This window comes from Dasypus novemcinctus, chromosome 17, assembly GCF_030445035.2.
Source record: "Dasypus novemcinctus isolate mDasNov1 chromosome 17, mDasNov1.1.hap2, whole genome shotgun sequence".
NCBI classification, from domain to species: domain Eukaryota; kingdom Metazoa; phylum Chordata; class Mammalia; order Cingulata; family Dasypodidae; genus Dasypus; species Dasypus novemcinctus.
Window position 1 is genome coordinate 67,860,135 of NC_080689.1, and position 26,384 is coordinate 67,886,518.

At 55.7% G+C, this 26,384-nt stretch overlaps 3 protein-coding genes across 5 annotated transcripts; 2 read left to right on the top strand and 1 right to left on the bottom strand.

Moving 5' to 3' along the window:
• The first annotated feature begins 108 nt into the window (after positions 1-108).
• Positions 109-3,214, top strand: HTRA2 (HtrA serine peptidase 2). Of its 2 annotated transcripts, XM_004464340.5 has the most exons (8): positions 111-652; positions 756-960; positions 1,064-1,258; positions 1,461-1,493; positions 1,697-1,802; positions 1,958-2,027; positions 2,668-2,763; positions 2,868-3,214. In XM_004464340.5, the coding sequence occupies exons 1-8, from the start codon at positions 150-152 to the stop codon at positions 3,031-3,033; spliced, it is 1,374 nt and encodes a 457-aa protein (XP_004464397.1). In that variant the 5' UTR covers positions 111-149; the 3' UTR covers positions 3,034-3,214. The 2 variants fall into 2 exon arrangements, with proteins under 2 accessions (XP_004464399.2, XP_004464397.1); XM_004464342.5 differs by lacking the exon at positions 1,958-2,027 and having other exon boundaries at positions 109-652; positions 2,868-3,033.
• Positions 3,170-23,745, bottom strand: LOXL3 (lysyl oxidase like 3). Of its 2 annotated transcripts, none has more exons than XM_058278976.2 (14): positions 23,715-23,745; positions 20,612-20,936; positions 18,277-18,440; positions 17,471-17,685; positions 6,298-6,517; positions 5,874-6,054; positions 5,594-5,748; positions 5,251-5,418; positions 4,954-5,116; positions 4,525-4,768; positions 4,327-4,442; positions 4,113-4,249; positions 3,899-4,010; positions 3,170-3,700 (listed from the first exon to the last, which is right to left on the bottom strand). In XM_058278976.2, exons 2-14 carry the CDS (start codon positions 20,922-20,924, stop codon positions 3,627-3,629), a joined length of 2,262 nt encoding a protein of 753 aa, XP_058134959.1. In that variant the 5' UTR covers positions 20,925-20,936; positions 23,715-23,745; the 3' UTR covers positions 3,170-3,626. The 2 variants fall into 2 exon arrangements, with proteins under 2 accessions (XP_058134959.1, XP_004464403.1); XM_004464346.5 differs by lacking the exon at positions 23,715-23,745 and adding an exon at positions 22,257-22,351.
• DOK1 (docking protein 1) lies at positions 22,625-25,864 on the top strand. The gene is made up of 5 exons (XM_004464339.5): positions 22,625-23,188; positions 23,481-23,780; positions 23,940-24,033; positions 24,233-24,414; positions 24,637-25,864. Exons 1-5 carry the CDS (start codon positions 23,129-23,131, stop codon positions 25,471-25,473), a joined length of 1,473 nt encoding a protein of 490 aa, XP_004464396.1. The 5' UTR covers positions 22,625-23,128; the 3' UTR covers positions 25,474-25,864.
• Positions 25,865-26,384: the final 520 nt, after the last annotated feature.

Here is a 26,384-nt window from a genome sequence, read left to right on the forward strand (position 1 = left end):
GGGGCGGGGCCGGCCGCGCGGGCTGCTGGGTACCCGCGTGCCCCGCAGGACTTCAGGTACCGGCGTGCCCCGCGCCCCGGGGGCCGCCTGCTCGCGTCCGGGGCGGCCCCGCGGAGCAGGGCGGGCAGGAGGCGGCCGAGGCGGAGCTGATGGCTGCGCTGAGGGCGGGGCGGGCTGCAGGCCGGAGCCTCTGGGGATGGCGGGCGCTGGGGGGGGCGCGCTGGGGGACCGGACCCGTGGTGACCCCTGACCTCCGGGCCCTGCTGACGTCAGGAGCTTCCGACGCTCGGGCTCGGGTGACGTACTGGCCCCTCCGTCCCCCGGCCCGGTTGTCCGCGGGGGATCCTGAGCCTCCGGCATGTCCGACGTCGGGGACCCCCGATCCCCCCCGAGCGCGGCTGACCGCGGGGACCTCCGCGTCCCGGAATGCCTCAGAGACCCCCGGAGCACGCCCGCCCGTGTGGCTGGCGGTGGCGCTGGGCGCCGGGGGAGCGGTGGTGTTGCTGTTGTGGGGCGGGGGTCGCGGGCCCCCAGCGGTCCTGGCTGCTGTCCCTGGCCCGCCGCCCACCTCTCCCCGGAGCCAGTACAATTTCATTGCAGACGTGGTGGAGAAGACGGCCCCTGCCGTGGTCTACATCGAGATCTTGGGCCGGTAACCGTGGGGTAGACCCGGAGGCACTGAATCCGTGGGCCGGAGGGCGGGTGGGCCGCAGGGCTCAGAGCCTCCTCACTTCTGCGCTGTCCCCCCATCCCAGGCACCCTTTCTCCGGCCGCGAGGTCCCTATCTCAAACGGCTCTGGATTCGTGGTGGCTGCCGATGGGCTCATCGTGACCAACGCCCATGTGGTGGCTGATCGTCGCCGGGTCCGTGTGAGGCTGCCCAGCGGTGACACGTATGAGGCCACGGTCACAGCTGTGGATCCCGTGGCAGACATCGCCACGCTCAGGATTCAGACCAAGGTGGGGGTCGAGTTGAGGCCCTCCCGAGGTGGGGTGGGGGTCTTGAGCTGTGGGTTTGCGCACATCTCCAGCTGACAGGTCTCCCTGGCCCCTTGTCCTGTAGGAGCCTCTGCCCACACTGCCTCTGGGCCGCTCGTCTGATGTGCGCCAAGGGGAGTTTGTGGTTGCCATGGGAAGTCCCTTTGCACTACAGAACACGATCACATCGGGGATCGTCAGCTCTGCTCAGCGCCCAGCCAGAGACCTGGGACTACCCCAAACCAACGTGGAATACATCCAGACAGATGCAGCTATTGATGTAAGCCCTGACATGAGAGAAATGAGGAACTAGGATGGGGGTGGGGAGGCTGTGTGGTTCAGATACAAGGATGGGCTGCGGCTATGTAGCCACTCATTCATGGGCTGGGACGGGAGAGACTTTGGAGAGATGCCTACATCCTGGTTATGCCCCCAGGCTCAGAGCCCCAGGATCTCTTCCATGTTCTCTCCTTGTCCTGCAGTTTGGAAACTCTGGAGGTCCCCTGGTTAACCTGGTGAGTAGGACATCCTTCTAAGAATCCCTGCCCCAGGTTAGTGTGGGAAGGAAGGGTGGGTTTTCTCTAATTCCAGGATGTTTGGTCAGGTTTGGAGCACCTGCTGATTGGTTGCTTCCCAGTGTCCAGGCAGATCTCACACTCCCTGCTACCCTTGGTCATGTGTTTTTTGGGCTATGACTCAGTGGCCTGTGTCTCTACAGGATGGGGAGGTGATTGGGGTGAACACCATGAAGGTCACAGCTGGAATCTCCTTTGCCATCCCTTCTGATCGCCTTCGAGAGTTTCTACATCGTGGGGAAAAGAAGAGTGAGCCTGGTTTAGGGGGGAAGGAGATTCTTTTAAGTGATGTGTGGGGCATAGAGAAGGTGTTTAATTGGAATTTGCTTGAGAGGAGTCAGTTGGGAGGAGAGAGGAGGAGAAAGGATAGAGCTGGGCGGGGCTCATTTGTCCCTCTGTCACAGATTCCTGGTTTGGAATCAGTGGGTCCCAGCGCCGCTACATTGGGGTGATGATGCTGACTCTGACTCCCAGGTAGGAGCATCAGGGGTCGGACTACTAGTGTAACCAGTAGTGGGCAAGTGGCACCTCCATTGGGCTTCGTTCTTCAATTCTTGCCTTTTACCTAAGCTGCCTCACATTTGGAGCTTCCAGAACTGCTTTGACCCTCTCATCAATTTGACTTTCTCACCCCACTTTACTTGCACCCCTGTCACCAGCTTGTTTTTATCCTGTTGCTGCTTTGATTTAAAGCCTTCCGTCCATTAACCTGGTGTTTGAAGGCCATTTTTCCATCTGTCTCCACCTTAGTTCCTATTCCTTCCTACAAGAATACTCTGTTCTGGCCAACCTGATTTTATTTGTGCTGTTCTTATTTTATATGGTTAAATATCAGACCCATCCTTCAAGGCTCAGCTTAAGTCTTGCTCCCTCCTTACAGCTTCTATTAGAATTCTAGAATGATATTCGTGTCATTGGTTTAGCACGGCACGTCGTTTGGAGTTAGTTACACTTCCTAAGTGCTAGGTGGCAGAGAGTGAAGCGCCTTTGTATCTGTAGCACCTAGCACACATCCTGTCTGTATGGCCGTCAGTGCGTTGGTGACAGGCTTGAGGCAAACCCCAGAAGGGGAGGGTGCTGGGGGTGGATAACAGGGCGATCTGTGTCTTTGCAGCATCCTTGCGGAACTGCAGCTTCGAGAACCAAGCTTTCCTGATGTTCAGCATGGCGTACTCATCCATAAAGTCATCCTGGGCTCCCCTGCACACCGGTGAGCGAGAGACTGTCCTGGGAGGTGCAGGTGGGTGAGTGGAGCAGCGGCCCCCGCACAGGGCTGCACTCCCCCTCCCTCCTCCTGTCCATCTTTCTCCCTAGGGCTGGTCTGCGGCCGGGTGATGTGATCTTGGCCATTGGGGAACAGCTGGTACAAAACGCTGAAGATGTTTATGAAGCTGTTCGAACCCAATCCCAGCTGGCAGTGCGGATCCGCCGGGGGCCGGAAACGCTGACTTTATACGTGACCCCTGAGGTCACAGAATGAATGGGCCAGCAAGAGTGTGTGTGAGGCTCCTATCTGATTTCCTCCTGCCTTCCTGGTCCAGGCTCTGAAGACCCTTGGGTAGAGGTTTAAATGAGTCAGTGGGGGGCAGGTCCCTCCAACCACCAGCTCTGAAGAATCACAAAAACGCTTTTTATATAAAATAAAATTATACCTAGCAACATGTTATAGTCAAAAATGTGGGGAGAGGGCTGGATCTTTTCCCCACCCAGAGGCTAGAGGTAAGGCTGTATCCCCCCTGAACGAGGGGAGATAGTGAGCTGACCATCCTGGCCTCCCTGTTCAAGAAAAGCAGCCGTTGCCATTAGTCACCGTGGGTGGCCAGTCGGCTGCTGCTCCGTGATGTGCTCTGCTCGGTGCTGGGCCAGGGGGCAGGAGTCCCCGTGCTTGGCCATGGATTGACAGCTGGCCTAGGAAGGAGGGTGACGGCTTCCTGTTAGTTCCACATCCCTGGGGCACGGATGGCGTGGGCCTGTTGACATCAGGGGTCCTTGGCAAGCTCCTGAGGTAATGGCAGCCTCAGACCCCTGCCATTTGGGGCCACGTGGTGGTTTGCAGAGGAGGGTGGGGGCACCTTAGATGATCTGGTTGTTGGTCTGGCCGGGATAGCGCTCGAATTTTCTGTTGGCCTCTTCACTGAAGGCATCACCTGTGAGGTGAACAGAGGGTCAGGAGGTCGCCTGGGCAAGGGCAGGAAGACTGACCCATTGTGGGGAAGGGTGGGTAGAAGTGGAGAGGCTGAGGCGTCCAGAGGTGGGTGGAAGGACACAGAAGCAACCCAGGGCAAAGAGAAGGAGGACTCTTCTCCCCACCCCCAGTCTTCCTGGGCTGCTTTTCCCCCAAATACCGATGTGGCAGTTGTGCACCCAGATGCGATGGCCATCGTATTTGCAGTTACATTTCATCGCGTTGTTGGTGAAGTCGCTCTCTGCTACTTCAAAATTTGGATTGATGACTACCTGTGAGTGGGGGAAAGGCCACTTATCCCAGTTGTCTTCAAATCCAAAGGTGTCCTTGACCCGCCTCCCATTTGCCATCTGGAAATCTCAGATCCCCTCTACCTGTAGAATGTAGTTTCCTGGCTTCACATCTGTGATGTCAATCCACTGACAGTCAATGTCATGCCGGTAGAGATCCCAGCAACCCACGGTGATGCCCTGCTCCCCAAAGTTGGCACACTCATACCTCTTGGAGACATCTGAAGGGATGGGTGTATGTCAGTGTCAGGAGAGGTTGTGGTGGAGATACTGTAGCCCATCCTGAGCCCCAACTCACCCTCCTGACACTCAGTGTCTTCTAGACAGAAACTAGCTTTGTGGCCCTCAGCCACCTTGGTGCCATTGAGCGTCAGGATATCGTAGTGAGTGAAGATGTCCATACTGTGGTAGTGCCTGTGGGGACAAGGGGACGTCTGTTTTCTTCCCTGCCCCACCCCGTGGCCTGGCCCTTCTACTTGTCTCCCTGCCCTCTCACCCGTGACACTCGTGCCACACCCAGGAGTGGCGCCCAGCCTTGGGCCTGAAGTCGGCTCGCCCCAGGTTGTGGATCTGGGAGGAGAACCGGAGCAGGCGCCGGTGGCCGTAAGGCCAGTTGGCCGAGCGAGCTGAGCTGGCTAGGCAGTTCTCCTCCGCGGCGCAGTACAGCATGTGCAGGGGCCGGTCCTCGATGTAGGCCGTCTCCTGCACCAGGGCCGAGTGCAGCAGCAGATCTGACGCAGCTGGTGGGGAGGCAAGCGGGTGTCGGGAACCCCTGCCAAGGGCCGGTACAGACGGTGCTTCTACCTCCCTGGGTGTGCGAGGCTGGTTCTCTCAGGGGAAGGTGTCCCTGCCAGGTTATAGTCCCCTCTCTGCACAAAAGGGTGGTCTCCCTTTCCTGGCGCGTGGCACCCTACTCTCCACTCACTCTCAGAACAGATGACTCCGGCAGTGAAGCGGGCCTCTGTCCTCTTGCAGGCGACGTGCGTGCCGTGATGGGCACACTGGTCCAGGGACAGCTCGGTCCCTGTGCAGCGCACTCCGCTCATGACCACCTCAGTTACATTCCCTGAGTCCCAGTACCAGGTCTCCTGGGGATGTATGGGGATCTCTCTTTGAGGCCCGAGGATCCAGTTGCCTGGGCCTGGGGATTCTCCCACACTTGTCCCCCAGCGCTCAGGTGTCGATGCCGCAGCCTTGGCTCCCCACGCCCCCTTCCACTCACCTGTAGGCCATGGTTGGCGTAGCCCAGGCCCAGTTGCCTACAGGCCACCATGGCCTCTAGTGTCCCCCAGTCATCCCCACAGATGAGGCCCCAGCGGAGGGGCCCAGGTCCCCCGATTTGCACCTCGACTCGGCCCTCATGCCGGCTGCGGCCCCCACTGAGTCGGATCTGTAGTGACAGACAGGAAGTGCTGGGAGGGGCAGTGGGCATCTGCAGCAGGAAGGGTGATTCAGGGCTAGCAAGTGGCGGGGTCAGGTGGGAGCTGCAGCATGGCAGGGCCTGGGATAAGGGGCCAGGAGAGGAGGGGGGGGGGGCGTGAGCCAAGGCGGACAGAACGACTGACCCTGGCCTCCACCCCAGTGTAGGGCAGGTTGCAGCGGACCGCGGCGTCCCGGCTGTGGGAGCAGTCCTCAGCCGTGATGTTCTTGTGGGGGCACTGCCAGAGGGAGGCCTCCAGTCCAGAGCACCGAACCTCGCTCAGGTGGATGGCGCCCATGCCTAGGGCCAGGAGGCTGTCACTGCACCGTCACCGCCTCCCCAGGGGCCTGCTCACCCTCCCGAGGTATGGGCCCACGGGGTGTGCACGCTTCCCCTCAACTCCCTCCCACCCGCGTCCCCCTCACCCTGCCCCATGCGGGCGCCGCTCAGAGCCTCTCGAGCACTCCCGAAGCCCAGCTCCCGACACACCACGCTGGCGGCCTGGAGGTCCCACTTGCGGTCACAGACCGTGCCCCACGTGCCGGCCTTCAGGACTTCCACCCGGCCCTCTCCAGGGTGGGCGCCACCCTTCAGACGCACGCGGGTCTGCAGAGGAGAGACACGCACCCCACCCGTGAACGGAAGTCTCGGCACCGAGAGGGCTCAGTCGGCCTGGAAGATGAATGAGATTTGGGGCGGGTGGGGCGGGGTGGTGTCTGGTCTGTGGCCCACCCCCTGGAAGGTTCCTCTCTGTCCTCTAAGGACAGGGCTGCACTTAGTCACGGGGGAGGCCAGGCTAGGGGGTTCTCCACTTGGGGAGGGCAAGGTCATGGTCACTGTCGCACACACCTCCCCCTGAGGCTTCGACTGGTGCTGCTTCTTCTGGCCACTGGATGCCACGTAGAGAGGGCCTGGCGCACAGCTCACCACCGCCGGGGTCCCCCCAGGGCACCTGGTGGTGTCGTTGGCACGATAGAACTCCAGGGAGCAGAGGGAGAGGTGGGCCTCCGTGCCCACGCACGCCACCCCGTGCAGACCATAGGAGTGTTGCTGCCGCTGGGCCAGCAGCCTGGGGGGACAGGAGCGGGGGGCAGCAGGGTGAAGCAATGCTCCTGCCACTGCCCCCCAAGTCTCTTCCCACTCCCTGCCTCCCGTCAGCCCCCCAACCTTTCATGACTTTATCCCTTCTGCCCCCCTTTCCTTCTAAGTGTTCTTCCAAAGAGAACGAGGCAATGCCCGGTTTCCAGGCTGAAAGAGCCTTGACTCCCCAGGCATAAGGCTGCTGGGGGACCTTCTGCAGCAGAAAGGCCCTTCGAGAAGGACGGCTGGTCCTGACGTGCCTGACAGAAACCCTGCTCCAAATGGTTTCGGGGTGCCAGGGCCCTGGAGGAGGCAGGGGCTCCGGCTGTGGGGCAGAGAGAACGGGCAGCCAGGACTGCCCAGCTGCAGAGGTGGCCAGGAGGGCGTGGCGGGCACAAGCACGAAGCCCGGGAGCCGGTGGGGCAGCTCCCTCCACAGTGCAGACGCGGAACTAGCCGCGGGAGTCAGGCTGCAAGGTGGCAGTAAGCCCTGGAACTAAACGGCCTCTCAGGCCCCAGGAGCTGTCGGGCCACAGAGTACGCAGGCCAGAGTACGATGGGCAGTGACGAAGAACGGACCAGCCGGTGGGCACAGGAAGAGCCGGGCTGGCATCCACAGGCGTGAGGAGGTACAAATGCAGGTTGGACAAAGGTAGGAGGGGCCACGTGGCCAGAGAAGGAGGACAGATGAGAACACCGAAATGGTAGAGGTATTCCAGGCCCTGAGCCAACATGTACAATGGCTTTAATGAAGCAGTCCGGCCTTCTGCAATTGAAATGTAACAGAAAGAATGTCCCAGTAAGCCACTGGAACAAGGAAATAGGGCTAAACTGGACACTCAAAAGCTTGGAAACATCGCAAAGAAACCCCGGTGAGAACGAGGGGACTTGCTTATCAACACTAACGGAGTGAAAGATTGCAGTGAGGTGTGTGGATGAAGGAAGGATATTCTTCCTAGGACAGCTGGTTCTAGCCCTGAGAGGAAGGAAGCAGACAAGTCCTGCTGGTGGTGGGCAGGGCCTGTGGAGCTGATCCTGCGGTGAATTATTGCATTAATGTGCCCCATCACCTGATGTCACAGGAAGGAAAGAATATGATGACTCGAAGCTGCTGGCTAGGAAGACACGGAGAGGAGGAAATGTTCATAAACGAAGCTGAGAAAGGAAGCCTGCAGACTCTGCAGAATACCTCCGTGGAAGCTCAGGATACGTGGATTCTGAAGAGCAAAGAAATCAGGTGCTCTCCCAAAGTGCTGCTTGGCTGACAACAAAAGTCAAAGAAGCCATCACAGGAAAAAGAAAAAGACGTCTTCTAAACTCTGCCCTCTTCTTCCCCACAACGAACACGGCAAAAACGACAGTGTACTTGAATGTGGGGGTGAGGGCAGGCCAGGGTATGGCCACGTCGGGCAAAGATGACCGTGAGCCAGAAGTACCCCCAACGTCTCAGCTCCTTGACACCAGCAGCAGGAAAGCTAGGGACTGAGGGATGCCCGGGGACCTCTGAGTAACCCCAGAACTTGCTGAGGAGAAGAGAGGAAACAGAGAGACAGCTTCTCTGCACCTCAGTCTCTGCTAAAGAGGTTATCGGGGAGACTTCTGTCATACAAACTGCCTCTTGAAGCCAAGGTAGAAGTAATCACTGGGGTTGGAAGCTTTTCACTTCCTTGAGTTCTGAAGAAACCTAGGAGGAAAATTATGGAACTGGGAGCCGAGTCATGCTAAACTGGCCAGAGGGACAGGGACTGTCAATGTGACTCCATCACAGGTAAGCTAGTAGTTACTTAACAACTTTTAGAAACATCTTTTTAAAACTAATGAAAGTAGGATGGGAGCACTGATCCTTTAGGCAAGCTTAAGCTCTTGGGGAAGAGGCCAACATGGCGTCTGAAGGAGAAAAGTATATCAGCTTATCTACTAGAATTCCCAGGGGGAAGACAAATATGCAGAGGGGCCAAGGGTAATCGGTGGATGAACTCTGCCGAGGTTTTCAAAGATCTGATGGCAAGTATAATTCCCCAGAGGCCAGTGGTACTTAACATGTCAGGGAATGATCTGGAAGGTGCTCCTCCACCACCTGGACAGCTCTTTCAGCCAATCAGCCCTCCCCTGGACCCCTCCTGACCATACCTCGAGTCCCCCTCTCCTCTTCTCCCGACCTAAACTTTACCTCTTCGTTGGCACCCTGCCTGCTCGGGGTTTTGGTTTGACTTTAAGCTTGGTGGTTGGTCTGAAAAAAGGAGAGAGAAGTTGGTGGAGGTGGTGGGTAGGTCTGTAGCCCAGGAAAGGTAGAGGGTTATCTGTTTGGTCTCTGGGAAGGATGCTTCATGCAGAGTGTGGAAAGGGCCAAGGAGAAGGGCAGACGGAATTTCCACATCCACTGACTGCTGAATGCCGCTGAGATGCTCAGGAGCTCGTGCTGCTCTCGGGATTCAGCGGCAGTGATGGGGAAGCCAGTGATGTCAGTCTAGGTGGGTGAGGAGAGAGGTGCTAAAGGGAAAGGGGGAGAGAGGTTAGGAACAGGTGAATTAAAGAGGCGAGGGTGGGGGGAAGGAGGAGCAATGCAGGTGGCTGAGGCTGGAGCCCAAGTGATTTGGAGGAAGTATAAGGAGGGGGAAGAAAGAAAAAATAAAAAAATAAAAACAAGCAAAACAAAGAAAAAGAAAAAATGAAAACAAGAGGGGAGGCTTCTCCTCAGCCATTCCTACATTATGTCCTCCTTGTGTTCACTATGATCAAGGACCCCAGCCCCATGCCTGGCCACCCCCCACCCCCCACCCCGAAAGGCCATTTTCCAGCCACATCCCTAATTTATCAACTTGGGGTTGAGGATGGACGTGGATAGGCTGTCATCCATCCATCCACCTCCTGGGGTGGGCAGGAGGTCCCGGGGCTCTTGCCCCATTACCTTCCAAGGGGCTTGGGGCGTCGGGCCGAGGCCTTGGCCGCTCGCTTCCTCAACTTTCTGTGAGGACAAGACAGTAGTAGAGTCAGGATCAGTCTATAACCAAGTGGAAAAGGCTAGTGCGGCTGGCCCAGGGGCAAGATGTCTTTTATAGTCGAAGGGTTCCTGGAGGCAGGACATGGTAACATCAGATACTCCCAGCGCCCTGCCCTTCCTGGATGTTGGCCTCATAAGCACACGAACAGATGTGTGATCAACAGCGAAGGTCATGGAGTAAGGACCGATGGTGGCCCTACCCCAGGACCTACAGGAATTCGGCTAAGGCAGGATAGTGACTAAGGACTCCTGGGCCCAGTGATTAGGCTGACCTAAAGCTCAGGGGGGCGGAGGGCAAAGGGAAAGGGTGTAAGGAGAAGGGTGTTAGGAGGACTGGACTGACCAGGGGAGGAGGGGGTACTGGCCTGGTCAGGCCTAGGGAGGCTGACTGCTGCTCTTTCTTGGATGCTCTCTGGCTTCTGGCACTGTCCAGGCCTAAGGCCAGAGGACCAGAACCAAGGACCAAGCAGGATCTCCAGGGACATTAACCTGGTCTCACCAGAGAGCATGAGGCTGCTTAGGAGGTTGGCAGCCTCCTGCCCAAGTTCTAATCCCACATGTTTTGGTCACTCACAAACTGAGCTAAATTCCCCAAATTACTTCCAAGGAAATAAACCCTAAAATCAAATTTATTTTTCAATTGGCCTAAATAATTGACATTTTATTCTTCCAGGGGTTGCCGTCAGGCTAGCAACTGTAATTTAGGTACTAGGTCTGCTTCTCTTCACATTCTCCCCTTAGTTTTGAAGGCTTTAATTATGGTCCTTCTTTGTCCTGTCCAACTACTTAAAGGTGATTGCAAGTCTTGTCTGTCTGCTTTCATAAATTTATGGAGCCTTCTGTATCATCTTAGCTGTCCTTTCTTTGAACATGTCCCCACTCTGCTGTTTCTCATGAGTCAGATTTGGACATAGCAGACTGTGTGCAGATGCACTAGAATTTGAACATGCATATTTTAAACAGGGGTGAGGCTGTTTGGCCCTTTTGCCAAACTATTCAAAAAGGTCAACATTCCTAGCAAAGAGTCTGCAATAACTCTTAGGTCCCTTTCCTGGGGCATTACTAAGAGTTTAAAGCCTTTCATCTTATACAGTTGAAACTTTTCTCCGATTGCTTTTTTCTCAAACATGTCTAAATGAAACTCACTTGATGCTTTCTTTCTCCAGACAACCCAGAGAGATCCTCTCCATCTCCAGAGTAGTACTCAGAAAAACTTAATATTATCTCTTCTGTCAGTTATTTAAACGGTCTCATTTAAGACCAGTGCTCATATTTGTCTTGGTTTGCATTTCTTCATTCGCAGATGTGCTTGTTTCCCCTATCATTTGCCCCTTCAACCATCAAGCCTGAAGACCAACCTGCACCTGGACACGCTATGGCATTCCTTCCCACTGTCTGTCCTAAGGCCACTCCCTCCTGCTGCTCATGAAGCCATCCTTTCTCTCTCTTGCCTGCCTCCTCTCCTCCTCAGCTGAATCCTTTGAAACATGTTCAAACCCCTGCTCTAAACACACACCCACAGCCTTCACCCTCCATTTCTCCTTGCTTTCCCAGCAAATGTTTTCTAAAGTGTTGTCAGTCCTCACCATTTCCATCTCCTGTCTTCCCACCCATTCCTTAACCCACTCCTGGTTTTCCCACCTGTCACTCTGCAACAACGTCAATGTTAAGCCCCGTAGACTTTTTTTCAGTCTTCAGCTTACTGACCTCTCCAGCAGCATCAGATCCTGCTGTCCTTCCTCTCTCCTTCCTTGGCTGCCATAACACTGCAAGAGCCTGGCTTCATTCCTGATTTTGGGTGCTCTTTCTTGTAAGTCTTTTCCAGCTCCTCCTCTACTTAGTCACTGAAGGTTTTGGAGCTCTGTTGAGCATTCTTCCCTTTTCATGCCATACTCTTTATATGGTCTCCTTCATACCCAATCTTGCATATCCAATTGTTTTCTTGATGTTTCTACTTAAATATCTTAAAGTCCCCTAAAACGTAATGTGTGTCCAAAAAATAAACTCATAGGAATCACCCTTGGCACTTCTCCCTTCCTCAGTTCCCAAAGTCATTCCATGACCAAGTCCTGTCAATTTTACTTTCTAATACCCCTCCAATCTATTCCCTCTAGCTCTTTTCCAAACCATTCTCCAAAATGCAGTCAAAGTGTTCTTTTGGAGTTACAAGCTTGCTCATGTCATCTCACAGCCCTCCTTTTAACACACTGCAGTGGTTTCCCATTACTTTTACCATAAAGACCCCAATCCTGAGCACGGACCATACAGACTTCTACCATCTGGTGCCTAATTATCTCTCCCAGCTTCATTCGTCTTTGTATTCTCAGCACCTTGCACTGTGCTTGGCATATAGTAGGAGCTCAAAAAATATCTGTTGAACAGAAGTGAATCAGAAGAGTAACTTTTTAAACTATTTCAGGCCTTAGAGCCTCAATTTTCTTACCTGCAAAAAAGCAGGAAAGTAAATGATTTGATTATCTATAAATTCCTTTCCTTTTCTAAAATTCCACAACTTTCATCTCTTTTAGGTTGGAACCACTGTGGCAGTTTGATATTATTTATGAATTCCAAAAAGAGATATTGATTATGTTTGTAAACGAGTCTGTTTCTCTAGGCATGATACCCTTTGATTGATTTAAATCCAAAGGCTTTACATTTACTTGATTAAATCAAGTTTAGGCTTTGATTCAACCACATCATTAGGGCGTGCAGGGTTGAGTCCCTGCTCCCTTGGTGGGCTATATAAACAGACGCTCAATCAAGAACACAGAAGGAGACATGGGAGAAAACAGACAGCTCCATAGACATAGCAGAGGCCCTGGGAAGAGAGAGAAGCTATTTGACTGATAGTTTACAGCTGACCTTGTAAAGAGACCAGAGCACGTGAGCCAAGAAAGAAAGGAGCCCGGGAAGGGAGATGGGCCCTATGCCAGCCGACAGCTGAGATGGGAAGAAGCTGGACCCAGGCAGCCTTAAGAGGAAGAGGAAGGCTGAACCCTCTCAGACATGGCTGCCACCTTGATTCAACATGTGTTAACAGACTTTGGTAAGGAACTAACCTTAAGTTGGACTCTTTAGGGCCTTGTAACTATAAGCTTCTACCCCAAATAAATACCCTTTATAGAAGCCAACAGATTTCTGGTACTTTGCATCAGCACCCCTTGGCTGACTAATACAACCACCAAAACACGTTAAAAAAATAAATACATCAGATTCTGATTTTCTTATTCCCTAAAGCTTACTGACAGCCTCTTAAAGCTTACTGGTACGTTTTCTTTCTCTGAGAGGGGTATTTTTGGCCTATCCTTTGTAACTTTATGACAGTAAGAATACTCGCTTTGTCTGATTTGACCTGTGAAAGGTCTACAATGTCTCCCTACCATGGCACCTCCCAGGACTCCTGTAATCTCTTTCCCTGTTAAGAATGACCTTTGTGCTTTAGTATATTCTCCTCCCCCAGGCTTCATATCCCATACCCAGTAACAGGTTCCAATAGGTTCAACAAATACTCCTGATCTCTGAGAATTACTTCAGGCTGTGCATACTTAGGGACAATTCCTGGGTCTTGAACTTCCCAAGGACAGTGCACTTCTAAAGCTAGTTCATGTTAACACGAAGCACGAAGCTGCCCAATGGCACCACCCTTCTCTTAGGCATCCTCAGAAACATTTAAGGTGTCTCTTCTCTCATTTTCTGTATTCTACCAATCATTCTACATCTATTCCTTCCCTTTCACCTTTGCTGTCACTTCCCTAATCAGCTTCATTTTTACAACAAACTCCTAGTTAGTCTCACTGCTTCTAGACCCTCCTCTATTCATTCACTAACAGGCACACTTTCAAAAACACTGGCATTATTTTATAGCTATCCCATACAAATACCTTTATTTTTAATTGTTTCTAGATGACAAAGGTCAAATTCTCCAGTTTGGTATTAAAAGTGTCCCATTATCTGACCTAACTTTATTCAAATCTTTCTTCTACTATTTCTCATTACATGTCTTCTACTCTAGTCATCCACTGTCTTCCAAATATATCCTGTTTGCTGTCATCTCTGTCTGGGTCAACAATGACTTCGACATGGTTATCTTATAGTCCTTTCTCAGTTCTCGTGTTTTTAGACCCATCAGCAGCATTAACTCAGCTGATTGCGCTCTCCTCCTTGAAGCACTTTACTTAGTTTCCGGGCCACAGCGGTTTCCTGGTTTTCTTCTCACCTCACTTTTTGCATTTCACTTTATTTTCCCAGCCTCTTAAATTTGAGCGCCCAACAGTTCAATCTTTGGGCGTTTTTTTTTTCTATTTACACTCACTTGGGGATGTTGTCCAGTTTCAGGACATCCATTCAGCTGAATTCTAGAGTCATATATCCAATTGCCTACATGGTCTTACCATTTCTTTCTTTTTTTCCCTTTCTTTCCTTTCTTCTATTTCACCATTTCAATGTCTTAAAAAATCTCAAATTTAACATGCCCCAAACCAACTTCTTAATCTGCTCCTCATTCCTCACACAAAACCTGCTGCTCCACTCTGTCTTTCCCTTATCAGATGAGGCCAACTCCATACTTGGCTCAGGTCAAAAACCTGCAGCTATATCTAGAAGTGGATCATTTTCCACCTCCTCCACTTGTCACCATCACCTTTGCCTTTCTTTACTTGACTTTCAGGAGACAATAAACACACTGCCTCCTTGCTTCTACTCTCGACCCTTTAGATCTTTGAAAACGACTTCAGGTTGTGCATACTTAGTCTATTCTTTTTTTTAGGAGGTACTGGGGATTGAACCCAGGACCTTGTGTGTGGGAAGCAGGCTCTGAACCACTTGAGCTACATCTCCTCTCCTAGGGTTTGTTCTTTTTTTTTTTTTTTTTAAATACTGGGGGCTAGGGAATGAACCTGGGACCTCATATGTGGGAAGCCAGCACTTAACCACTGAGCCATATTGGCTTCCCTGAGTTGGTTTTATCATTTGTTTTGCTTGTTTGTTTTTTCAGGAGACATCAGAAACTGAACACATGTGAGAACTCAGTTGCTTGAGCCACATCTGCTCCCCCTAGAGTCTATTCTTAATAAAGCAAAGCAATCATTTAAAAGTGGAAGTCAGATGTCATCCTCTGCACAGAAACCTCCAGTGGTTCCTTATGCCACAGAGTAAAAGTCTTTAAAACAGCCCTATGTGAGCAGGCTCCCATTCTTCCCTGATACCTCCTACATAACATCTCCTATCTTTTTCTCCCGTGCTCAGTCAGCTCCAGCCACAACGGCCTCCTGGAGCTTGACAAGGATGCCTCCTACCTCCCCCACCACACACACACACAGACATCTCCCAGGATCTTTTCACTTATGGTCCTTATTCCTAGAAATGCTTGTCTGGATGTCTCCAGAGCTTGCTCCCTCACCTCCTCTGACTCTTTCCTCAGAGAGGTCCTCCTTGACTATTTAAAATTGCAGTCCCACCCATACTTCCTAACTCTTTCCCAGCTTTATTTTTATCCACTATACTCTACAATCTTACATTTTACAGTTTTGTGTATTATCTGCTGCTTCCTGATCCATGAGATCAGGGACTTCTGTCTGTTTTGTTCACTGCTGAGTTCCTAGTGTCTACAACAGTGCCTGCCAGAGTGGGCCCTTCAATACTATCGAACGAATGAATCTCTGCACTTTCATGTTATCTTTACTTGGAATGTCCACTCTTTAAATCCTGCTAATCTTTCAGGACCTTCTGTTTAAATTAGGAGAAGTAAAGAACACGCACAGAGAAAGACATATAGCTCTAAAAGAGATCACTAAGAAAGGAGAACGCAGCTGTTATATAACAGTTTGAGTCTCCAGACTAGAAAAAGTATATTTCTCAGAGCTGAAAGAACTTCCAGATGTCTCTTAGAATCAAGGCAAGGAAAACTGTAGCAAGCGTGGAAAAGATTGGAAAAGATGTATCGATTTTCATAAAAGAGAAAAAGAATTCCTCAATCTACAGATATATAGTATTCTGGAATAAGTTATTAAATATAAGATTTGTGAACATTTAGGAAAGAATACGGTGATCCTCAGAGATGTAAAAAGACTTCAGTAAAAGTAAATTCACTCAAACTGCCAAGATTTCCTTTTTTGACAGGACTATTATAATATATTGGCAGGCTGGAGAATGGCTGTGGGCATGGTGTATCTGGTTTTAGTAAAAATTTTCATGATTGTGTTACAGACAAGATGGTGAAATGTTGCCTATATCATTGTACTCTTCTGTTTGTTCTCAAGTGGTTGAAAAACATTACACAACTGATGATTAAAGGCTTGATGTAAATCTGGAGGAAAGTTTCACAAGAAGTATATCTTGGTTTTAAACATGTCAACGATTTTAACCATGATTATGATGAAGTCAGAAGGCATCTTATCATGTCTGTGGACCAGGGGAAGCTGGGACGGATGACAGATGGAAAATCATGTTGAGACCAGAGATAATTCCATGGGATCATCATGACTTTTCAATGGTTTCTAATGATGTACAAAACCATTTTAGTAAGGTAAACTACCTATTTAGGTTCAGAAAGGCTGCTCTATCATTATTAAGGGAAGCAGATTTGGCCCAATGGATAGGGCGTCGGCCTACCACATGGGAGGTCCAAGGATCAAACCCAGGACCTCCTGACGCGTGTGATGAGCTGGCCCATGCGCAGTGCTGATGCGCTCAAGGAGTGCGGTGCCACGCAGGGGTGTCCGCCACATAGGGCGGCCCCACGCGCAAGGAGTGTACCCTTAAGGGGAGCTGTCCAGCATGAGAATAGTGCAGCCTGCCCAGAAGTGGTGTCGCACAGAAGGAGAGCTGACGCAGCAAGATGACGCAACAAAAAGAAATACAGATTCTCGGTGCCGCTGACAGAATACAAGTGGACACAGAAGAACACACAATGAATGGACACAGAGAGCAGACAACTGGGGGCACGGAAAGGGAGAGAAATAAATTAAAAAATAATAATAATTAAAAAAAAAAAAAAAAAAGACGAGGCCTGAACTGGTTTCAGTTGACCAGAAGTTCAAAATGAGCGAGCAGGGTGATGCTACTTAACGGAAAGGCGATGCTACATCTAGGCATGCTTTAATCAAGGTTGAGCGTTTCTGCTGTGCTCTGCCCTGAGCAGACGACATCTGGAGTATGTGTCCAATGAAAAGTCACTTAGAGGTGAAGAGGTCTTTCTGCCTAAGCAAAAGCTGACGGAAGTAAGCATTTCTAGCCTGCAAAATACAAGATTACAGGCAGTGTAAAGATTTCCAAATACTGGCAAGGCTCTCAGAGGCTGTCTGTTGCTCAGGATGACCAAATAAGATGCACTAAGGAAGCTTCGAAAGGGGCGATGCGTTGCTCCGGAGGCGGGTGTGTACTCCCGTTACCAAGGCAGGGCAAGGGGTCGGGCGCCCCTGCCTGAGCACACCCTGGAAGACCCTTCCCCAAAGGTCCTGAGGGCTCCCGCACCCACAGCCGGGCCTCGAGGGCGGGCTCCCCGGCGCACTGCGCCCGGCAGGCTCCAGCCCTCTCGCGGGGGCGCGCAAGGCCCGGCGGACCTGGCCTGGCCGGAGCGAAACTCGCGGGCTCCCGGGGCTGCGCCGGCGCCGTAGCGTCTCGCCCCTCCCCCCCCCCCCCCCCCCCGCGCTGGGCGTGGCCTGGAGAGGCCGGGCGCGTCCCAGGCCCGCAGAATCTGCCTGGCAACCGGTGGCGTCACGGGAAGAACCGCGGGCCCAGCCGCCGCCCGCCGGGTCCGGCTGGTGACCCGTGAGAGAGGGCGCCTGGCTGCTCCCCCTTTCAGATGCCCCTGGAGGTCCCACAGGCCTCCTCCACTCTCCAGCGCCGCCACCTCCTCCCCCCCACTTCCCGCCGGAGCCCCGGCCCCTCTCAGGGTCCTCAGCCTCACGCCGGGAGCCCGCCCCGCCGCGCCCGCGGCCCTCACCTGTAGAAGGCCGCGTTGACCCTCTTCTCGCCAGGGAAGCCCAGCATCCCGCAGACCACGCGGCTGTTGTGCGCGCTCCAGCCTTTGTCGCACACTTGCGACCAGCCCTCGGGAAGCCGCACCTCCACCAGTCCCTCGGCCACGGGCAGGGGTCGCCTGCCCCGCCCAACGGCCGGCCGAAGCCGCACCTCCTCCAGCGGCAGGAGCTGCTCCACCTGGGGAGGCGAGCAGACGCCGGGGAGGCCCCGGGCTTCCTGAGCCCCCCGGGGTCCTGCACCCACGGCGCCTGCTGTACACCAGGGGCCTGACGGGGCTGAGGCAGCGGGGAGGCAGACGCGGCGCCGCATCTCGGGGGAGCCCAGGGCTTGGCGCGTGGACCCTCCTGCCCTCGTGAGTGGAAGGCTGTGCTGGGATCTGAGAAGTGCGTAAGGCCGCCTAGCGGGCGGAGGAAGCCCGGAGCGCGGGGGAGCACTTCACAGAGGAGGTGGTGTGGGAACTGGGCCGTGAAGGAGGAGGAGAAAGTCAGAAAGAGGCTGTTCCAGGAGAGCAGGAACACAGGATGCCCCAGGGTGAGGGGGGGAGAAGTCGGTGAGGCTGGGCCAGGTTTAGGGACTTGAAAGCTAAAGCAGAAAATCTTGGACCTTACAGCATCTGGCCTCCCCCTGCAGGCCTCCCGCCAACCCAAAAGATCTCCTGGGGCACATGGGAGCCCCTGCCTGTTGGTATCTGCCCTCCCCACCGCCCTCCCGGTCTGGCCGTGCTGGGTGGAGTGTGCGCGCGCCCGTGCACGTGTGTGAACTGCCGACCTCGATGACATTGGAGTCTGAGAAGCCAGGGAGGCGCTGGTCCTTGCAGATGACCCCTGCGTCCTCATCATGGGTACAGTCGCTGTTCCCCCAGCCCCGGGAGGCACACTCAGCCACACTCCGCTCAGTCCCTCTGCAGCTCAGGTTGTCCAGCCAGATGCGGCCTGTGGGGGGGTGGGGAGGGGTGGGGAGGGCAGGACACAAAAGGACAGAGAGAGGCCTGGGGAGGTAGAATGGGGGCCGGAGCATGGGAGCCCCAGACCTGGCCAGGAAGATCCCATTTTTCTAGGAAAAGGACTGGGGAACGCTGGAGGGGAATAGGACGGGGCACAGGATTGATGGAGAGTTGGTGACCTGGGGGCTACTCAAGAGTTTGGTAGGGTGAATAAAAAACCACCCGTCAGTCAGTCAGCACTGAAGTTCAGATCAGTTCTTACCCATTCAAAGATAACCACAATTAATCAAGTCCCTAGCGTGTGCCAGGCACTCTGCTGGGCTCTGTATACACGTGATCATTCTTGGAACAGGGTTGTCAGGAAGATATCATCACCATTTTATACAAAAAAAAAACCTGAGGGTTAGAGAAGTTAGGTAACTCGCCCGAGACCACACAGCGAATAGATGGAGTGTCGACGTTTGAGCCCAGTGTGTGAGGCTTGGAAGTCTAAGATCCCTTCGCCTTAGCCCCATGTTCTTCCATGTCTGCGCTGCCATGTTGCCCCTTGTTCTTCTCTGTCTGGACCTCACTGAATATCACCAGTTTCCTCCCAGAATTGGATAGAACTTCAAAGGTTGCCCAGTGTCTGCTGAGACACCTACCTCCTGCCTCTGTAGGCTGCTGCCACCATCAGATAATTCTTGGTACTCTCGATGATTTTCCTCCACTAGGTCTCAGTCAGTCCTTTGATGCCACCCAGAAAGTTCCCCCCAACCACATCACTACCCTTCTCATATTTGAAGACAAACATCATTTAATTGCCATTTCAGGCTTTTTCTTCCAGACCAAACATCCCTGGTTTCTTCAGCTATTCCTCCTTAAATCTTGGCTTACAAATCTTGACTCCCCTTTAAAAGTATTTCCATTTTCTAATGTCTCTCTTAAAATGTGGCACTTACAAGTAGACACTTCATTCCAGAAGTGGTTTAGCCAGTGAATCTTGGCGGATCAGCGGCAGGGTACATTAGCCTCTGCCTATCACTCCCATGAGGCATTCCCAGTCCTCAGAATTGCTCCGAAGCCCCCACCCCATGCACTCATACTTGTCTTAAGCTTTAATTTTTTTTTTTTTTTTTTGAGTTACTGGGGCCTGAACCCAGGAACTCACACATGGGATTCAGGCACTCAACCACTGAGCCACATCTGCTCCCCAACAAGAGTTGTTTTTTCCATTTGTTTGTTTGTTTGTTTTGTGTTAGGAGGTACAGGGAAGTGAACCCAGGACCTCATACATGGGAAGCAGATGCTCAACCACTGAGCTACATCTGCTCCCCATTTGTCCTAAGCTTTAGATTTGTCCTTATTCAGTTCCAACTTGTGGGGTTCAGCTCTGGCCTGTAGCTTGATTTTTTTTTTCCTCTCTCCCCTTCCCCTGCCCCAGTTGTCTGCTCTCTGTGTCCATTCACTATGTGTTCTTCTGTGCCCACTTCTATCCTTATCAGCAGCACTGGGAATCTGTGTTTCTTTTTGTTGCATCATCTTGTTGTGTCAGCTCTCCATGGGTGTGGCACCATTCCTGGGCAGGTTGCACTTTCTTTCGCGCTGGGCGGCTCTCCTTACGGGGCACACTCCTTATGCGTGGGGCTCCCCCACGTGGGGGACACCCCTGTGTGGCACGGTACTCCTTGCGCGCATCAGCACCGCGCATGGGCCAGCTCCACACGGGTCAAGGAGGCCCGGGGTTTGAACCGTGGACTTCCCATGTGGTAGGCAGACGCCCTAACCACTGGGCCAAGTCTGCTTCCCTGTAACCTGATTTTGTCAGCTGCAGTATGTCCTTGCAATCCCTTTTGGCTTTGGGATATCCAGGCATCGTTTACCTGCTCTCAGCTTCCATGGAACCGGCTGCCCTTTAGTTGTACAGGACCACCTATATCTCAGTTGTTGTCATGCTTGGCTTGGTAGAATCACATGCTTTTGCTGCTGAAAAGACCTTAGTCACTTTAAATATGGAGCTTGTTAGGCTCAGAGAAAGCAACTGACAGCCTAAGGTCACACAGCTCTGGTAGGTGACTGTTGGTTTGTCACCCACGGCTCTTCTTGACCCTGGCTGTTCTAGATGCCCCATGTCCCTGGCTGTGCCACCCTGATGCTCCCTCTCCCTGCACGTAGGCTCACCTGTTCCAGGGCCATATTTGGCACTGTGGGTCCAGCCTGTGGCCTCCACGAAGCCCAGCTCCCGGCAGAGGACGTGGGCCGCCTGCAGTGTGAAGTCGTCATCACAGATGGTGCCCCATTCGCCAGCGCGCTGTATTTCCACACGGCCCTCGTAGGGCTTCCTGGGGAAGCCGGCCAGCCGGAACCGCAGCCCCTGGCTTCCGTCCCTCTTCTCAGGGTCCGTGGGTGGGGACGGAGACCCCAGGCACGAGATGCACAGCAGGCACAGCAGTAGTCCCCATGGGCTCCACTGCCAGACGCTGACAGGCCGCATGGCAGAGAAGGCCTGGGTGCCCCAGAGAGAGAGAGAACAAATGTGTACGAGAAACAGACTGAGCGAGAGATGTCATGAAAGAAAAACACACTGAATAAGACCAAAGACAGACAGAAACAGTGGTGAGAGCACCTCAGGGACACAGAAACACCCACTGAACAGAGTCAAAGAGGAATGACTGAGAGACCCAAATGAGAGGGGAAGAGGGGGGAGGGAAGGAGCAAGCAGTTATTCTTTTGTACATAATCAAGTCCTCACATGGCTCCTTGTCTTTCCCCAGTTCTGCCATCACCACCTCCATTATGCCCACTCCCCAGTTTGAGAAAGCCAGAGGTTGAAAGAAAGTGATTATTAGAGACCAAGGGTCAGAGGATGGTCACAATAGAGAGACAGAGACTGAGCAAGAGAGAAAGACCCAGACAGGATGTGGGACGAAGGGAGACTGTGGGAATGAAGGGAGGCAAACAGAAAGAGACAGCGCAGAGGGAGGGCCAGTGGAGAAGGTGGAGAGGAGGCGACAGGGATTGAGCCGGGCAGGCGGAATTAGGGAGCAGAAGGAAAGGTACAGGCAACCGGTCAGGGCGAGAGGGGCTGGTGGGAGGTGCCTAGGTGACCCTGTTCAGTCAGTCAGACAGATGGACAGCACTATCGATTATGGAGGGAGGCAGGCAAGGGGGTCTGGGAGACCCCTGGATCTCAGACCCTGTGAATGGGAGTGGAGCCAGATGTGGATGCAGGGAGGGCAGAGACCAGACCACTCCCTGGAACCGCTGTACACCCGCTGGGGCCCACAGGCTCTCAGATGCCCCACAGGGTCAAGGGGCCCAGGAGGACCAGGCCTCCTGCTGGGTGGAGGACCGGGTGGGGTGGCCGGAGCCTCCAGACAACACTGCCTCCTGCCAGCACCGCCTTCCCTGTCACCGGGCAACGGAGGCTAGGGCGCGGGTCCGACTCAGCCAAGGCCCTCTCTCCGTGTGGGGCCGAGAACAGACCCCCTCCACAGCCAGGGCGCCCCCAAGGAACCTGCTCCCCCCAACCCAGACAGACAAGCCAACAAGAAAGCTTTGTTCTGGGGACATTCTGGTTTGGGGGCCTAGGGGTTAAGGCCTCAGACGAGCCCCCAGCTGCCCGGTTAGCTACGCCCTGCACTCCCACCCCCAGCGGCCGCTCCTCTCCACTCTGCTGCGTCTCGCTCCCCTTTGATAATAATAAAGCCTCCTTCGGCGGCTTCCCCTCCACTCCATCCCACGCCACTCCTCTTCCTTGGTCCCTTCACCAGCCTCTCCATCCCCAGCTCCGCTTCGCCCCCTGGGCCGCGTGACTCCCCCCTACCTTGGGCTGAGCAGGGGGCCTGAGGGGCTGGGTGAGGAATTCTGGTCCCGGAGTTCAGTTCTAAGACTTCCCCCAAAAAAGTGCTCGGCCAGGGGACACCGGCCCCCCCTCCGCTAGTCCCGCCCACGTCCCCGGGAGCCCTCCCACATTCCGCCTTCTCCCTCGATGCCGCCCTCGCCAGTTCCCTCCTCTTCTCCTCTCGCCACCCCCCCTCCGTCCTCCCGGCCGCTCAATGAAGCTTTCTTCTCCCGCAGGTTGGAGGCCGGGCAGCTGCGGTCAGGGAGCTGGACATGCCAGCGGCCACGGGGCCACCGATCGGCCCCCGCGGCAGCCCGGTGGCAGCGGGAGGCCCCGGCGGGGCTCGGGGCTCCGGGAAGGCGTCCAGCCCCCCGCCCTGCCCCCCACGGGCCCGGCTCGGCGGAGCGGAAACAACCCCGCTCCGGCGTGCCGGGGGGCGGGGTCGGGCCCGGGCGGGGGACCCGAGGCCAGGAGGGTCTCCAGGCCCCTCCGGGGCCCCAGGGTGCCCACGGGCACTTTCGAGGTGATGTCACGGCCTTCACTCTGATGTCTCGGGGGGCGCAGGACATCACACGCAGCCCCCACGCCCAGGCGCCAGGGCGCTCAGGCCGAAACCGCGCAGTTTCTCTTGGCGGAGCCGCTGGCGCGCGCCCCAGAACCGTGGATAAGGGCTCAGAGAGGGAGCGGCCGCCGGGCGGATCTGGGGAGCCCGGGAGGCCAGCAGCCCCGCGCCCCGCGCGCCCCTATCCCCGCGCCGCCCGCGGGAACGCCCCCGGCGCGCCCGACCCCGGCCCCGCCCCGCGCCCCGCCTCCCGCCCGCGAGCCAGGAAGCGCGGAAGGAACGGCCGGGGGCCATGGATGGCGCCGCGATGGAAGGGCCGCTCTTCCTGCAGAGCCAGCGCTTCGGGACCAAGGTAGGGGGCAGGGGATGCTGGGCGCAGGGGCCCAGAAGGAGGGACGGGGAGGGCAGCAGGTCGAGTGCGGTGCCGGGAGCCGGAGAGCCCCGTGACGTCCTCGCCAAGTTGCTCTGCACACTCGGGAGAAGTGCCCGCAGGCTTCGGGGAACGCCGCCCCTCTTCCCGGAGAGCCGGGTGACAGCCTCCCCGGGAAACTTCGTCCCCGGTCGGGAAGCCCCAGACCCCCACCCTCACCCTGGCCCCCCGCGCTCGCCGGCTCCCGCCCCAGCGTCTCTCGCTCCCTCCCCAGAGGTGGAGGAAGACCTGGGCGGTGCTCTACCCGGCCAGCCCCCACGGCGTGGCGCGGCTGGAGTTCTTCGACCCCAAGGGGTCGGGCTCCGGGGGTGGCCGGGGGAGCTCGCGCCGCCTGGACTGCAAGGTGATCCGTCTGGCCGAGTGCGTGAGCGTGGTCCCCGTGGCCGTGGAGAGTCCCCCGGAGCCCGGCGCCGCCGCCTTCCGCCTGGACACCGCGCAGCGCTCCCACCTGCTGGCCGCGGACGCGCCGTCTAGCGCCCTGTGGGTGCAGACACTGTGCCGGAATGCCTTTCCGGTGAGCGGGTCGGGGGTGTGGGCCCCAAGGGGCGATGCCACGTGGGGGGCGGGGGCGGGGTACCAGCGGCAGAGGCCTCGGTGGCTCCGACCCCAGGAGCCTCGCCTGGGAGATGGCTGGGAGATTGGAGGGGCCTGGACACGCTCTCTCTTACCACAGAAAGGCAGCTGGGTTCCGGTGCCTGCAGAGAACCCCCCCAACCTTTCTGCCTTGGAGATGCTGGAGAACTCGCTGTATAGCCCCGCCTGGGAAGGTAGAGGCTTGAGCAGTCCGCGTAGGGTTAGGGTAACCAGCAGGGGTGCCCGGGAAAGGGGTGATTGGAGGGTTCAGGGACCCAGGGGCAAGGAGGAGAGCCCCTGAGGTCTGCCTTGCAGTGCGTGCTTGGACCCTGTGCTCGCTCCGCTCCAGCCCCAGCCCTGGCCAGGCACCCAGCTGATCATTCTTCCTTTCAGGATCCCAGTTCTGGGTAACTGTGCAGAGGACTGAGGCCGCTGAGCGCTGTGGCCTGCAAGGCTCCTATATGCTGAGGGTGGAGGCCGAGAAGCTGACTCTCCTGACCGTGGGGGCCCAGAGTCACCTGGACCCGCTCCTTTCCTGGCCCTACGTTCTGCTGCGTCGCTATGGCCGAGACAAGGTGGTGGTGGTGCTGCTGCTGCTGTCAGGAGGGGCGTCCTGGGTCCTGCAGCTGTGGAGGGGGTGGGGCAGGACAGAAGGGATCCCCCTACCTTGCCTACTCTTTGACCCCCCCTTCCTTCTGAGGGAGTCTCTTTCTAGTAGAGTCCCTGGCTAGTTCAGGCCCTGTGACTCGCCTCCTCTGACAGTCCCTGGTGATGTGCTTCTCTCCACACCGTTTCAGGTCATGTTCTCTTTTGAGGCCGGCCGCCGCTGCCCTTCTGGCCCTGGAACCTTCACCTTCCAGACGGCACAGGGAAATGACATCTTCCAGGCAGTCGAGACGGCCATCCACCGGCAGAAGGCCCAGGGAAAGGCTGTGCAGGGGCACGATGGTCTGAGCTCGGACCCGGTTGAAGGAGAGGGGGCAGGGGCGCAGCTGGCTTCCCCCCCTGGCCCCCAGGAGCTCCTGAGCAGCCCCCAGGAGCTCCTGAGCAGCCCCCTGGCCCTGTACGCTGAGCCCGCAGACTCCCTGCGCATTCCTACCGGCCCTTCCCGGGACTCCCTGTACTCTGACCCCCTGGACAGCACCCCTGCTCGGGCCAGGGAGCAGAAACAGCCGAAGAAATCCTCTCTCTACTGGGACTTGTACGAGCATGCGCAGCAGCAGTTGCTGAAGGCCAAGCTGACCGACTCCAGAGAGGACCCCATCTACGATGAGCCTGAGGGCCTGGCCGCGGCCCCTCCCCGGGGCCTCTATGACCTGCCTCAGGAGCCTAAGGATGCCTGGTGGTGCCAGGCTCGGAAGAAGGAGGAGGGCTACGAGCTGCCCTACAACCCTGCCACTGACGACTATGCTGTACCTCCCCCTCGGAGCACAAAGCCCCTCCCAGCTCCCAAGCCCCAGGGCCTGGCTGCCCCTGAACCTCGCACGAAACCAGGCGCTGGCGGCACAGGCGCCGGCCCTGACAGTGCCCTGTACAGCCAGGTGCAGAAGAGTGGGCCCTTGGGGAACTGGGACTGCGGGCTCGCCAAAGCGGGGAGCGCCAGGACTGGGGTCAAGTCGGAGGGCTCCACATGAGAGGACTGGCCAGGCCAGGGACCGCACAGGAAGGCCTTGGCAGTCAAGAAACCTGTTGGAACCAGCAGGAAGGCTGAATGGGCCTGTTAGCCCAGGGGACGCGAGGGGCCAGGAGTCAAGGGAAAGGTGATCAATCTCAGGAAGTCCTAGGAATGGGACAGTGACAGGGGCTGGGTCAGCACCCGGCACCTCCCCCACAGGGCTGGACAGCTGCTGGACCAGGTCTCCAGGAAAGGGTGCTTGCTCAGAGCAGCTGCCGCTGGAGGGGCCTGAATGGAGGGTCTCAGGAGCTGCTGGCTGGGGCCCGGACCCTGACCCCTGCCCTGCTCTTTGCCAGAGAGGTTTTTAAACAGATTTTAGTTTCTCATTAAAGTCCACTTGGGTTTAAGAAGTTTGTGTGTGTGAGGAGACCAGGAGCTTGTCGGGGGCGGTGGCAGGAGGAGGCCCCTGGTGCTGGGAGGGGTCAGTGCGGGGTCCAGGGGTGGGGGTGGGGGGCGGCGGGCGGAGCTGGGCTCACATCCAGCTCTGTGACCCTGGGCGAGGAACACGACGTCCCCAATTCTCAGTCCCTTCCCCCCCACCCCGCCCCTGTATAAAATGGGAAAAGTGATCATGGGCTTAACTTCCCGGGAGCAGATAGATTTCTACAGCACGCGGTGTAATTTGAAGCACAGAATAAGCATTTTACAAATGCTGGTAGTTATGCTGTGGGTGGAGTGGGCCTGCGGAGAAGGGCGGCAGGCGTGGGGCACGGGGGCTGGGAAGGCAGGAGCTTTGCAGGAGAAGCCATCACCCCCAGCCTTTAGGAGGAGGCTGAGGGAACCGCAGCGCGCGGCTGGAGGGAGCGGCCCTGGCTTTGGGATGAGGCTTGGGTTTCAGTCCCACTTGTTTTTCACGAGCTCTGAAAACCT

Coding starts and splice junctions, on each gene's coding strand:
- HTRA2 (XM_004464340.5), top strand. CDS start 150: ATGGCTGCGCTGAGGGCGGGGCGGGCTGCAGGCCGGAGCCTCTGGGGA. Junction 1,494..1,696: donor GAGGTCCCCTGGTTAACCTG/GTGAGTAGGACA, acceptor GTGTCTCTACAG/GATGGGGAGGTGATTGGGGT. Junction 2,028..2,667: donor ATGCTGACTCTGACTCCCAG/GTAGGAGCATCA, acceptor GTGTCTTTGCAG/CATCCTTGCGGAACTGCAGC.
- LOXL3 (XM_058278976.2), bottom strand. CDS start 20,924: ATGCGGCCTGTCAGCGTCTGGCAGTGGAGCCCATGGGGACTACTGCTG. Junction 17,686..18,276: donor CAGACTCCAATGTCATCGAG/GTCGGCAGTTCA, acceptor TCGCCTCCCCAG/GTGGAGCAGCTCCTGCCGCT. Junction 4,011..4,112: donor CAGGAAACTACATTCTACAG/GTAGAGGGGATC, acceptor CCCCACTCACAG/GTAGTCATCAATCCAAATTT.
- DOK1 (XM_004464339.5), top strand. CDS start 23,129: ATGGATGGCGCCGCGATGGAAGGGCCGCTCTTCCTGCAGAGCCAGCGC. Junction 23,189..23,480: donor GCCAGCGCTTCGGGACCAAG/GTAGGGGGCAGG, acceptor CTCCCTCCCCAG/AGGTGGAGGAAGACCTGGGC. Junction 23,781..23,939: donor TGTGCCGGAATGCCTTTCCG/GTGAGCGGGTCG, acceptor CTCTTACCACAG/AAAGGCAGCTGGGTTCCGGT.